Source organism: Phaenicophaeus curvirostris, chromosome 5 (genome assembly GCF_032191515.1).
Source record: "Phaenicophaeus curvirostris isolate KB17595 chromosome 5, BPBGC_Pcur_1.0, whole genome shotgun sequence".
NCBI lineage: Eukaryota > Metazoa > Chordata > Aves > Cuculiformes > Cuculidae > Phaenicophaeus > Phaenicophaeus curvirostris.
Window position 1 is genome coordinate 66199441 of NC_091396.1, and position 13922 is coordinate 66213362.

The 13922-nt window shown below is 47.0% G+C and overlaps 1 protein-coding gene across 2 annotated transcripts in view; it reads right to left on the reverse strand.

Moving 5' to 3' along the window:
- The window catches only part of SLC35F4 (solute carrier family 35 member F4), a 133121-nt gene extending 123349 nt beyond the window's left edge, over positions 1-9772 (reverse strand). The window contains exon 1 of one of the 2 annotated variants that reach the window (XM_069856865.1): positions 9540-9772. In XM_069856865.1, coding sequence (XP_069712966.1) covers positions 9540-9642 — 103 coding nt within the window. In that variant the 5' untranslated portion in view covers positions 9643-9772. The remainder of the gene's footprint in view (positions 1-9539) is intronic. The other variant, XM_069856867.1, reaches the window with a different exon arrangement.
- Between the last annotated feature and the right edge of the window lie 4150 nt (positions 9773-13922).

The window sequence follows — 13922 nt, forward strand, 5'->3', positions numbered from 1 at the left end:
TTTTAACACCTCCAGGGATGGTGTCTCAACCACTTCCCTGGGCAGCCTGTTCCAATGTTTTGCCACTCTTACAGTAAAGAAATTTCTCCTAATACCCAATTGAAACCTCCCTGGTGCAACTTGAGAACATTTTCTGTCATCCTATCAATTGTTAGTTGGGAGAAGAGACCAGAACCCACCTCAATACAACCTCCTTCCAGGTAGTTGTAGAGAGCAATAAGGTCTCCCCTCAGCCTCCTCGCCTCCAAGCTAAACAGCCCCAGGTCCCTCAGTTTCTCCACATAAGACTTGCGCTCCAGCCCCTCCACCAGCTTTGTTGCCCATCTCTGGATGCAATCCAGCACCTCAATGTCTTTCTCATAGGGAGGGGCCTAAAACTGAACATAGTTCAGTTCTTGCATCATATAAAATAAACTGGATGGCTTTGAGACAAGGAATAGCTTTAAGATTTCCAGATACAGCACAAAACATCATCTTCCACCCTAGGCCATATCCCGTTTCCTTGCTTTAGCTCATAAGGAAATGAGAACAGGAGGACATCAGCTTCTCCTTCCTTGCTTCTATGAAAGGACAGCAGAGACACCTTTCTCACTTCCTCACTCTGATAACCCTGATCCAGGCTAGCTGAATGCAGAGAAGAGCAAGTCCATTTTATCACCAGTATTTGCAGGTGAAGTCTAGGAAGAATCAATATGGTTTTAAAGTAATAACAGAAAGGTTGTCTTAGTGTGGCAGATACACCGAGAGCCTGTAACGCGAACATGTACTTCATGCCTTTGAATAAATTCACTCAAAGTACCTGGGATGCTCTCACTTGCAGCTCTGCCATCACGGTGTAAGCCATACCTTGGGTACTAGCCAGGTAAAACATTACAGATTCCATCTCTGTGCAGTGAAATCTGCCATTCTGCAGAGGGCCAGACCAAATGTGCAGGGCCACCAGGGAGTCCCACTTCACCCTACTGCAAGAAAAAAGATTTCCAGTCTCACTAAGTAAAGCTGGTCCGCTTACTTGCAGTGAATAATTTAACCAGTCAGTTAAGCACTTCACTTCCTTCCCCACCTTATTTGCACATTTGCCACAAAGAGACAGTGACCTTTTATTTTGCAGGTGTTTTCATTATTCATTATTGTGATCATCCACCAGCAGTTTTGAGTGAAAAAAACACCTGCCATCAGTTGTCCAGCTAAGAGCAAGCCACAAATTCACTTTCATGGGTGAATTCCCATGCAGGTAGCTGAGCATGAGCCCATCATTTTCCAAACGCACAGAAGATATCACAGAATCACAGAATGGTTTGGGTTGGAAGGAACCTTTAAAGCCCAGCCAGTTCCACCCCCTGCCATGGGCAGGGACACCTCCCACTGGATCAGGGGCTCCAAGCCCCATCCAACCTGGCCTTGAACATCTCCAGGGATGTGGCAGCCACAACTTCCCTAGGCAGCCTGTGCCAGAGCTCATCACCCTCAAAGGAAAACATTTCTCCCTAATATCTCATCTAAATCTCCCCTCTTTCAGCTGAAAACCATTCCCCCTCATTCTATCCCTGCACTCCCTGATAAAGCGCCCCTTCCCAGCTTCCCTGTAGCCCCTTAAAGTACTGGAAGGCTGCTCTAAGGTCTTTGATATAAATAGCAAACTTTTAAAATCACCAAGAAAAAAAAGGAATGCAAGCACTGGAAGCATAAAAGTCTTCTTGGAGCCATCCATCACTTCGGAATGTTTTTCACCCAGTTCAACCAAGACCAGATATGCACCTGCCTGCCAGAGTGGATGGGGAAGACAACATAAGGGAAAGAGCACTAGAAGGACAGTCAAAAAGAGGGATCTCTCTTCTGAGTACTCTAGGAGAGCACCACAAGCTCATCGCATACCCAGGCCATTTCTCAATGAGCTATATGCAGCAGCAAGTCTTTTAGGAAAAAAAGAAGAAAAGAAGGAAGCGTGCAGCTCCACGCTGCCATGATAATATCAAGTTGAGTGAGCTTAAAGCCACCTTGGGTGAATTGGTGCGAGTGAGGCGAAGCAGCAGGCTTCCTGAGAGCCACCAGGGAGCACAAGGCACAGCCCAGAGGGCCAGGCAGCAAGCAAGCCTTGCTGTCAGAAAAGCTGGAGCGAATGAGCAAGAGAAGGTGGAAGAAAAGCAAGCAGAGAGAATGTGTAGAAAGCTACCAAATTACTGAAAGCATCTCTACTAACCTTAGCACTAGGCAAGATTCAGCGCAGGACCTGCTGGGTAGTCTCCAGTGGAGGAAGAGTTTGCTCTATCAAACATCATGGCTTGTGCTGTGCAGTCTCTGACAAATTGATGTCCTTCCCCACCACCCTACTGTCTACATCTCCCTTGACAAATAGGAGTCATTTTTCACAAAATCTTGGCAAACTTCTTTATGGGGCATCTTTAAAGCTTGGCTAATAATTCTTATTTAGATACATAAGACTGGGAGAGACTATTTGCCCATTAATTTCAGCCTTCTGCTAATTTCCAGCCTTAATTTATTCATGGCTTGTTCCTCCCCATTTGTCTGTGTGCCAACACGCAGTTTCAGTTTAAATAACTCTTCTTGCCTACATTTCCTTGTTCACCCTCCCAAGATGTAGTTGGAGCAGCAGCCGTGTTCCCATCTGGGCCAGCCAATGCAAGCCAAGCTCTGTCAGTCCCTTCTTGCATGGGTAGGCTCACCATCTCCCTTTGTGTCCTTGCTGGTTTAAACTCATCCCTGCTGCCCTTAGTTGTTCAGAACTACATCCATACATCATAGCATAGAATTACAGAATCATTTAGACTGGAAAAGATCTCTAAGATAATCAGGTCCAACCATCAGCCCAACACCACTGTGCCTGCTAAACCATGTCCTGAAGTGCCAGGTTTACATGCCTTTTGATCACCTCCAGGGATGGGGACCTGACCTTGGCAGCCGGGTCCAATGCTTCATCGCTCTTGCAGTAAAGAAACTTTTCCTAATATCCAATCTAAACCTTGCCTGGTACTATTTGAGGCCATTCCCTCTCATCCTATCATTTGTTACTTGGGAGAAGAGACCAGCACCCACCTCACTACGATCTCCTTTCAGATTGTCGTAGAGAGTTGTACTGCAGTAGTGAGGTACTGCGGTTTCGTGGCCCATCTGCCCAGGGATTTGACCCAAAGAGACAGAACCAGTCCAACACAAAGACCAAGGACTGAACCACTTCCCTCTCCTGCCAGCTAGCGAGACCCCTCATCCTCCAAATCGCTTTGAGTCCCCCAGATGAAGGGGAGGTCCCACACTCCAGACACAAGTACACGATTGCCTAAACTGTCCTGTCCAGCACAAACAGAAACCTGCACAAAGCCTGGCCCTTCTCCATTAAATACTACATACCCAGTCTTGCCAAAATTAGTGGGCAAAGGAGTATTCATAAAATCTTTTTTTGCTGAAAGAAATTAATTCATAAGTTATTGCTACCAGGGCTGATACATAGCAATATGTTTTCAGTTGGTTTTTTTTGCCTGGATAGATAGACAAGCCTGCAAGGAGTAAGCAACGACAAGACTGCATCCTATGCCAAGAAATCCAGATGAGGGGAAAAGAGATCGTTACATCCACAGTTTGTAATCCAGCCCCACTGCAGCACAGCATCCCTAAAAGGAGGGCCCTCAAGAATTAAAGGGGTCTAGAGGAAAGCTGAGAAGGGGCTCTTCATGAAAGAGTTGAGGGATAGGACAATGGGGAATGTTTTTAAGCTGAAAGACAGAAGATTTAGATTAGGTATTGGTGAAAAAATTTTTTACCATGAAGGTGATGAGACAGTGCACAGGTTGCCCAGAGAACTTGTGGATGTCCCAACCCTGGAGGTGTTCAAGGCCAGGTTGGATGAGCCTTGGGCAGCCTGATCCAGTGGGAGGTGTCCCTGCCCTTGGCAGGGGTGGGATTGGATGGGCTTTAGAGTCCCTTCCAACCCAAACCATTCTATGATTCTATGAATTACTCTCCTTTGGGAAATCCCTGTCTAGCAAGGAAGGGAGAGCTTTGAAACAAACCTTATTGTAGCCAGCCCTGCATCTGGAGTCATAGAATCATAGAATCGTTAGGGCTAGGAGGGACCTTAAAGATCATCCAGTTCCACCTCTCTGCCACAGGCAGGGACATCCCACCAGATCAGGCTGCCCAAGGCCCATCCAACCTGGCCTTAAACACCTCCAGGGATGGGGCAGCCACAACTCCCCTGGGCAACCTGAGCCAGTGCCTCACCACCCTTGTGGTGAAGAAATTCTTCCTAATGTCTAATCTAAATCTGCTCCTCTCCAGTTTATATCTGTTTGCTCTTGTCCTATCACCACAGGCTTTTATGAATATTCCCTCTCCAGCTTTCTTGGAGGCTCCTTTCAGGTACTAGAAGGTCGCTATATATATATATGCTTTGGGTCCTTGCAACCCAAATGCTACCAGGTAGAACAGGAGCAGCTGCCACACCTGGTACAAGCAACACAGCCCTGAGACTTCTTCAGCTTCCCCAGAGGCTGATCCAGACACCACTGCCTCCCTCCCAGACCCACTCGAACACAGCTCAATGAAACCAGCCTCACACACCAATAATGACACAGGACCCTTCCTCAACTGCTCCTTTCCCAGCCTCTCCCAGTGTGCGCGCTCTGCACAGAGTAACAAGAGGGCTCTGCAAACTAGGTGCCTCCAGTAAACACACTGCAACTTTATTCCTCTCGCTGGAAGTGACAAGGCACCAGGAGAGCATGGTGCTCAGTAAGCACGGAGACAATCTGGGTTTGCCATGTGATTCGTACTGCAGCAAAGCTGCTGGCACAGCTGCTGTAATCACCAGAAAAAAAAATTCTCTCCAATGTTTCGGAGTTAAGATTTCCCCTCCACAGCCTTTTACTCTGCTCGGAGAGCAGGAGAGCCCAACTGCCAAGCCACCGATGCTGGTTCAGCGTGCCTGTAATCCCAGTCTTATTAAGCAAAGCAATTAAGCATGGACTTAACTTTAAACACATTGTCAAAGCCCAGTGGCTTAGTGCAAGTTCAGACTTAAGCAGATGCTGAAGTTCATTGCTGACTTGAGGCTTAACTTGCCAAATTGAAACACCAAACCTTGCTTGAGCTGTCCCAGGGAAGTAAGAACACAGGGGTTTTTTTCCTGTTTCTAGGGAAGCACAGACACAAGACACCATTCTCTGCTTCTGGGAGCCTACACAGTCTCAGGATTTCAAGGCAGGTCAAAAGGGGAGGGGTAGGGGAGCTCAAAGCAGAGTGGGGCAACATAACAAACCTTTAGAAGTCCAGCAAATGCCTGCTGAAAGCTGGCATTCATGGCCTGCTGCAGTGGGACCCAAACCCTCCAGATCTGAATGAAAGATGCCGAGGGGAAGAGACAAGGAAGAGAAGGGGATGGCCCATGTGAAGAGCAAGGAGAGCAAGCGCAGCCACCGCAGTCCCTGTGCTCATCCACGTCTGAGAAAACAGCATTACAGGAACGCAGATTGGCACCAGGAAAAGACATAAAACTTTGTGGATGGTGAAAAGATCTCCTGCAAAAAGACATCACACAGGCAGAAACTGCTCAGCTTGGAGGTGGACTTGGTGAAGCTTGGGCTGGAGCAGTTTTAATTCAGTGGAAAGCACAGAAAAGGTGTTAGGACAGACTTGAAGGAGAGGAACTTTGTACTGTGAAAGTGAAATAGCTTTCAGTACTGAGATGAAAGGCGGATAGGGTGGCAGATGGAAAGAGTCAAAAGAAAAAGAAAACAACCTACAAAGGAAACCCTTACGTACTCTTAAAACTGAAGATACTAAACATGATTGTATTCCCGGCAACAAAGTCAGAGGGAATGGGAAGTTATGGCAAAGCTCAGGAGAGGGAACAGGGTTTGCCACTGTTTGTACTGATGGTAAAGCTGGATCAGACCAAAAGAAAACACAAGCATTGAAATATGAAGCCGAAGGGGCCAGGAACATAGAAACACGATAGTCATAGAAATCATTAAGGTTGGAAAACACCTCTAAGGTCATCAGCGCAAAACCATGCCTACTCAACCACATCCCAAAGTTCTACTAGTAGCCCTAGGTCTAAGGCTGGAGCTTCTGTTCTACACCAGCTCTGTGCTCTAGGAATTACAGAATAACTTTGAAGAAGTTTACTTGAAGAGAGACTCAGTTCCTCTGCCTCCCCATAGAAGCCAGAAACCTCATACCCACTCTGTACATTTTAAATGCAGGAATTGAGGGATCAAGCCATGCATCCAAAGGTTCAGGATGAACAGGATCAGGAAGAGCCCATTTCATTCCAGAAACAGGTTGAGGGGGAGGAGGAATCCCACGTAATATCTTGCTCTGATTCCTATGACTTATTATGTGGGATATGGGGTGGGGTTTTTTTGCAATATACATCAATGCAAATACTCTACTAAAATACAGGCTTCTGCTTAATCAGATGACTTACAGAGAGCTAAAGAAGATATTTTCCTTCTCTAACAGCTTTTTTTTTAAGGATAAATAAAATTATACAAGTGCCTGACATAAAATTAACAAAAGAATCACCATATGCACTCCCAAGTCTGAAGTAGGTTAGTACACACAAATATAGAAGATGAAGCAAAAGTCTCTAGAAGATACTGCAGTTGTTCATAATAACAGCTCTTGAACACTACCATCCACTGACATTAGATTTTATAATGATTTGTGACTGATCTTCAGCCTTCACACACAGAAACCTAGGTATGATCTCCTGTTAAACCATGGAATACAGGCCAATCCACTAAGGGAGGGATTTAAATCAGCAGCATGGGGCTTTTTTGTCTTTTTCCAGGACCTGCCAAGAGCGAGCAGAACAGCAGCCACCCATCCCTGCCTTCACCTTTCCTCATCAAGGGAGTTCACCCTGTCCCTAGCTGTGCACAGCAGGCTGGGGACAAAGAGGAGCCTCAAGGAAAGTGGTGACAATAAGCAGGCTGTCATCCTCCCAATCACATCCCCATCTGGTGTCTGGCCAGCTCTCTGACCAGACCCAAGAGGAACCAGCGTTGTTCAGCTGCACTAAGTCACTATTTGGGTAGCAGTGATAAAATCATGCCCTCACTGAAATAAACTACCAACTACAATAATAAGTTGTATGAACTTCCCACCTTGAATATTTACATTTTGACAGCGCTGTAGCTGTAATGAACAATTAGCTACAAAAACTGTCAGTCAACACCACTTTGAACCAACATCACCTGATGGTGATAGCTTCAGCCTAGAGTTCTTACTCTGTTTCCATGTCTAAGTTGTACCTCCAAGAGTGACACTCACTGCCCCAGTGCCAAGAAGCTGTGTGTTCAAGACACCTGAAGGATGCTTCTACATTCTCCAGGTAGGGGCTTGGTGAAAATGCTAACACGTGAAAGCACTTTATAAACCCAAACCACCCAGCTACAAGAATGAGCTAGTCATCCACCAACTGCAAGCAATCCAAAAATTATAATCATAGAATCACAGAATCACCAGGTTGGAAAAGACCCACTGGATCATCGAGTCCAACCATTCCCATCAAACACTAACCCATGCCCCTCAGCACCTCGTCCACCCGTCCCTTAAACACCTCCAGGGAAGGGGACTCAACCACCTCCCTGGGCAGCCTGGTTTTGGTGTTTCCAAAACTTATGGAACTGTTTTAAAAATCATTCATAGCTTACAAGGGGCATTTGTTTTTATGAACCTGAGGGCATTTAAGTATTGGGATACCTCTTGGCTACGCACTTCCAGTTTTTCTCTTTAAGCATGATGACCGCAAATTTTGCTTATTTTCTTCAAACGGCAAAACCTGAGATACTCATCACTTGTTTTGCCCCAGCACCCAGTCAAAGGTACAAAAGGCTAGGAGATTTGCACTAAAATCCCAAGAGTCAGCACTTTTGAAAGCCTTGGCCTCTCCCAGCATGCTTTATCTAATTTTGAGCAGATCTGCAGAACCTGGCCCTGGACTAAGCGAGCTTTTCTTTGTCCGGGCAGCCCTCTCCCTGATGCACCCTGTGCAGAGCCACTTGCATTGCCAACACTGAATCCAGGTCTCTGCATTTTGACAGAGAGTGGGAGTGTTGCTGCAGAATGAAAAATTGCATTCTGCCACGGAAGCAAACTCGCGACAAAGTATTAAGCCAGCATCCCTATCCTTCTCTGGTACATCACACTGTAGAGATCCTCTGGAGCCACTGCAGAATTTGGGACGCAGGTCTCACCTGGCTCAGACTTAAACAGTCCTTGGGCTGTCATGCATCCATCTCTCCAGATTGTTCCCAGCTTCTTCCCAACTCCACTGACCTACAAACAAACCAACTGACCTCACCCAATGACCAGAAGTCCTGCCCTGCTGTTAGGATGCTACCAAAACCAGCAGAGTAAAACCACAGGGATTACTTGTTTGCTTTTTCAGGTGACCATTACACAAAGGAATTCTCTTTTTTAATGGTTTCACTGCATGGCTTTCTTCTGTCATAAAAAAACCCCCACAGATATGTTTATCTGATACATTAGCAGTTTATTAATTGTGCTTTTGTTTACTGTTGCATTAGAGCTGGAGAGCACGACACTGTCTCTTTTGGAAAGCAATTCAAGCCCTTTGATTCCAAGTGGAATTTAAACATGCAAAAGCAAATCTGCTCCTTAGTACTCACCTCACCTAAGTGTTCGGGGCTTTTTTTTTTGCTGTTCCCTCCCCTCCTAGTTTTTTGTTTGGTTTTTTTTGTTTGGTTGGTTTTTTTAACTGTGAAACTCCACAGCTTTTGCAAACTGCAAAGCAACTACTAGACAGTTAAACCCTAATGCACCCATTTCCTGGGTGGTAAAAATGAATCATTCCTTTCATTAGCCTAACTTTCCCGTTAAATAGCTCTGGGACAACCACAATTCCAGAGGAGCCTGCTAAGGTTCTCCCAGCTGCTAGAAACCCGCTGCTCCTAATTAAAAACTCCAGAAGCAAAAGAAAACAGTGAATTTCTGCAAGAAGCAACTGCTTTCATTTCAGCAGCTTCTTATGAGGCAAGAAAAAAAAAAAAAAACCACAAAACCGAGCAAAATAAACCCAAACAGACACCAAACCTCTAAACCACAAGTGTCTCGCATTTAGAAAGGCACAAAGGAAAACCCTTCGTTAACTCCACGCTTCTCTGGAAAAATCTAATTAGTTTTTTTGAGGAAGGTGAGGAATCCAGGAGCTCCAACCTGGAGCGGCCGCCCGGGAGGATCCCCCGGGACCGAAACTTTCCCGGTGCGGAGCAAAATCTCCTTGTGGAGGTGGGCGAGGGGGGGTGGGAACACACAATTAAACTTCAGGACGACAGCGAGAGCTGCTTGCACCCCTCGGGACCCTTTCTCCAGCCCCCTCCAAGCCGGTCGCCACGGGGCTAGCAGCGAGCATCCCCTTCCATGGGGGAGGAGGATGGAGAGGGCATGTAGGGGAGCATCCTCAAGGCTCTACCACCACCCTCCCTCCTCGCACGCCCCCCCAACATCCCCCCCACAGGCGTTCCAAGGGCTTAGGGAAGGCGGGAGGGGCTCCTTACTTTTCTGGCTGGAGTAGCCCGGGTAATATCCATAGTAGCCAGTGATGCGCAAGATCCTGTCCTCGATGGTGGCCACGCCGTTGGGAGCTGCCTTCCCATCCATAGAGGGGTGGGAGCCGCGCACGGGGCGGCCAGCCGGGACGCTGAGCCGAGCAGAGCCGGGGGAAGGTGGGGGAGAAGGAGGGGAAGGAGGAGGAGGAGGAGGAGGAGGAAGGAGGCAGAGCCGCCGCAGCCTGCGGAGCCGCCGGGCGCTCGCTCTGCCTGCGCCGCTTGGTGCAGGACCGGGCTCCGCAGCGCCCAGCCCCGGGAAAGGAGGGGGGGGGGGGGGGAGAACTGGCCCTTCGGGCACTATTTAAAGGCAGAGGAGCAGGGGGACAGCGGGCTGGCTCCTCCGGGCCGCGGCTGGGCTAGGGATCGTAGGATCAGTGGGGTTGGGGAAGATCTCTAGGAGCATCCAGTGCGACCGCCAGCACAGCACCGCTGTGCCTGCTAACCGTGTCCCAAAGTGCCACGTCTACACGCTTTGTGAACGTCTCCAGGGATGGAGAGTCCACCACTGCCCTGGGCTGCCTCTTCCAATGCTTCATCCCTCCTTCAGTAAAGGCATTTTTCCTAATATACAATCTAAATCTCTCCTGGCACAAATTGAGGCCGTTTCCTCTTGTTCTATCGCTTGTTCGCTGGGAGAAGAGACCAGCAACTAATCTCACCACAACCTCCTTTGAGGGAGATACAGAGAGTGATAATCATAGAATCATAGAATCACCAGGTTGGAAAAAACCCAAAGGATCATCGAGTCCAACCATTCCTATCAAACACTAAACCATATCCCTCATCCACCCGTGCCTTAAACCCCTCCAGGGAAGGTGACTCAACCACCTCCCTGGGCAGCCTCTGCCAGTGCCCAATGTATTCCCTCAGCCTTCTTTTCTCCAGACGAAGCAACCCCAGTTCCTTCAGCTGCTCCTCATAAGTCTTGTTCACCAGATCCTCACTGATGCCAGTCCCTGAGGTACCAGCACATGGGGTGACCAGTAGGGAAGTGATTGTCCCCTTGTACTCAGCACTGGTGAGGCTGCATCTCCAATTCCAAGTTCAGTTTTGGGCCCCTTACTACAAGAAGGACATTGAGGGGCTGAAGAAGACCCTTCCTTGGGAGAAGAGGCCAGTGCCCATCATCTCACTACAACCTCCTTTCAGGTAGTTGTAGAGAGCAACTCTCCCTTCAGCCTCTTCTTCTCCAGACTAAAAACTCATAGGTCCCTCTCCCGCTCCCCATAACTCCTGTGCTCCAGCCCCTCCACCAGCTCCGTTCCCTTCTCTGGACACACTTCAGCTTCTACACCCTACTCCTGCTGGCCACACCATTTCTGTTACAAGCCATGAAAGGGAAGGGGACGTAAGGGCTGGCTCCATGCTCCCAGCATGCTGAGAGGGTCTTTCCCAGGCTCAGGCAACTTTGGTTTGCGTAAAGAAACCCTGGTGTCATCCTGCTACTGCCTAGCCTCCAAAATCCTCCCCAGGCTGGTGACTGCACAGGGGACACCACTGTCTGTGGAGCTAAGGGGGGTTACTCCAGTTTGCAAGAGGGTCAACAATTCCCCACATGCTCGTACCTCAGGGACGGGCATCGGTGAGGATCTGGAGAACAAGACTTATGAGGAGCAGGTGAAGGAACTGGGGTTGTTTAGTCTGGAGAAAAGAAGGCTGAGGGGATACATTATCACTCTCTGGAAGAGGCAGCCCAGGGCAGTGGTAGAGTCACCATCTCTGGAGGTGTGAAAAAGATGCGTGGACATGGTCTAGTAGGCACGGTGGTGTTGTGCTGATGGTTGCACTGGATGATCTTAGAGGTGTTTTCCAACCTTATTGATTCTATAATTCTAAGTCCTGGTACTTACCTGCAGGTCTAGATCCTCAGACCTATCCTCCCAGGGGCTGCCCACAGATGTCAGAGATAGGATAGAGAAGATAAGATATTTTGCCTCAGAGGGCTTGTTGGGGAAGGTCACCACACTGCGTGCTGTCCATGTCCCACCAGAGGAGCTGTGGTTGCCTGTGTGTCACTCAGAGGCATAGATCCACAGTAGCTAGGCTGGTTCCTAGAAAGTTCAGAGGAGGAGAAGGGATATTTGCCCTCTGCCACCCTGGCAGGCTGCACGCCTGCTCTAACTAAGATCTGCCCCTAGCATGTCTTCTAAATCTTTGCCTGCATTAGAAAAAAGTGGTGAGAAATTCACCATTTGGCTTTCTAACTCATTGGTAATGATCAGGCTTTGAATTACTTGACTGTTCCTGCTACTGGTCCTCGCTATGCTTCTCTGCTGGACTGATATTATTAATAAATAGCCTTTTTTCCTCCAATATGTATTTCTGTCTAGTAATCACTTTTTTTCCAGCACTTTCATTGTTTTGTCTCTCTTTCATACCTTATCTTTTCCTACTCTTTTTCCATCCAGCCATTTCCAGTAACTGCTGCATGGGGAACCCGGTCAAGCTATTTCCCTTCCTTCCTCCTCTGTTCACAGTCATTCTTCTCCCTTCTGTGCTTGGCTAAATAAGCTGATGGCACAAAACAGCTTTTTATGAGCACAAACAAATAATGGATGTTTTAAAAATAGCCGTCGCTGTGGCTTTGCTTGGGAGTCATTAGCTGGTTAGTGTTTGTACGGTGCTGTGAAGACCAACGTTTTCCTGAGTATGAATGCAGATGTAACAAATGCACTTAAGATATTAAATTCTCTTTTGATCTTGATTTCTTGTCTCCTGCCTTGCTGCTTGGTTATACTAAGGGCGGTTACAAATCAGCGATAAATCAACTACCTATAAATCAGGAATTCAAGGCATAGCTCATTTCACAGCTTCTTCATCCCCTTTGAGGCTGGCTATGAAACGAGATTAGTGATTTTTAATGTTTTTCAATGCATCGATTTCTTTGTGTTTGTCCAACAGAAGCACAGGCTCCTGCACAGCAAATTTACACCGACTGCCAACAGACATTTTCTTTTTACTTCTCATCTGTGGAGTGTTCTAAGCAGCTCACACCCCTCCAGGATTTCAGAGACCATGGGACAGAAGTAGCTGAGAGCCAGATCATGTATTAGTTGGCTTTTAGAGGTGCTGGGTCAGTAGGTGCTGGTAACACTCTAACCCCTTCTGCAAGATTAAAATCCTCTGTCCTAGTTAGGGAAGCACAGTTGATGCAAAAATCACATGCCTGGTGTGTTGTGTGGAATCTCTGAATAAACCACAAGTCGTGTCCCCCCCCAATTTCACCTCCAGTGGGAGTTGGTGTTGTGAGAACATTACCAGCATTGATCTCATCTTCAAAGTCAAACTTCAGGACTTAAAAGTGTTACTTTGCATAGAAGGAAAGGAATGCCTGGTTCATTTGAAGGTTAAACTAATGTGCCCAGAAACAACTCTAAGCTTCAAATTCTTTCCAAACACCTTAGTTCTGGCTTAATTTTTCATCTCCTCCCTTCCTTTTATCCCTGGGCTTTCAAGGACATGCTGTGCGTGTTTAAACATCACTAGATGATAATATAAACAAAGCCACTTGTGAAATTGCTCCTGACTACGGTTCCGTTCCAACATCACCCTATATGATAGATACACAGTGGTACCCTCTGTCTCTTTGAAGGCTTATAATGAATTGCAGCTTCGTATTATTTCCGAGTTCTCAATATGCTGGCAATTTTTCTTTTACAAAAAATCAAGCAGACTGCTTTTTCTGCAATTAGGCATTTTGCAAGTTATGGTTAGAGAAGTACAGAGGCAGCCTAGCTGAGTAAGATGTATGAACTACGATTTATTACCAGGAAAAAGGTGCTTACATTATTAGGGGCACAGGGAGACTTATTTGTTTCATCTTTTCAAGTTAAGAGGCTCATCAAAGTCGCTAGCTGTGTAAGTATGCTAAAGTGATTTTGCAGAAAGATTTGTATATTTACTGCTCTGTGACTAAAATCCAAGGGCTGATCCAGAAAAGAGCTTTAAAAGCATCAATTTAATGTGGAGCTTGTTGTGCAGGTTGAATTTTCCCCAGACCCTACAAATGGGCCTATTTCTCTAGAGAAAGAAAGAAACTTATAGTGTTAATAGCCACAGAATTTAGCCACCGTTTTTCAAAAAAAGCATATTTAACTCCAGGCCATATGTTTGCAAAAATAACCTCTCAAGTGAGAGAACAATGTACATGTCTCCTGACCATCTTGCTGATTCTGCAGACAGACAGTCCCAGTGTCTATTTTGCTGTTCGCAGCTTTCCCAGACAGCCTCCAATAGAAAGGAACAAGAATCTGGGTATTTCACAGCTGCCTTTCAAATCCCACTGGATGGTGCTGTCATGAAACAGCAAGTATCCTCACGAGTCGAGCCTGA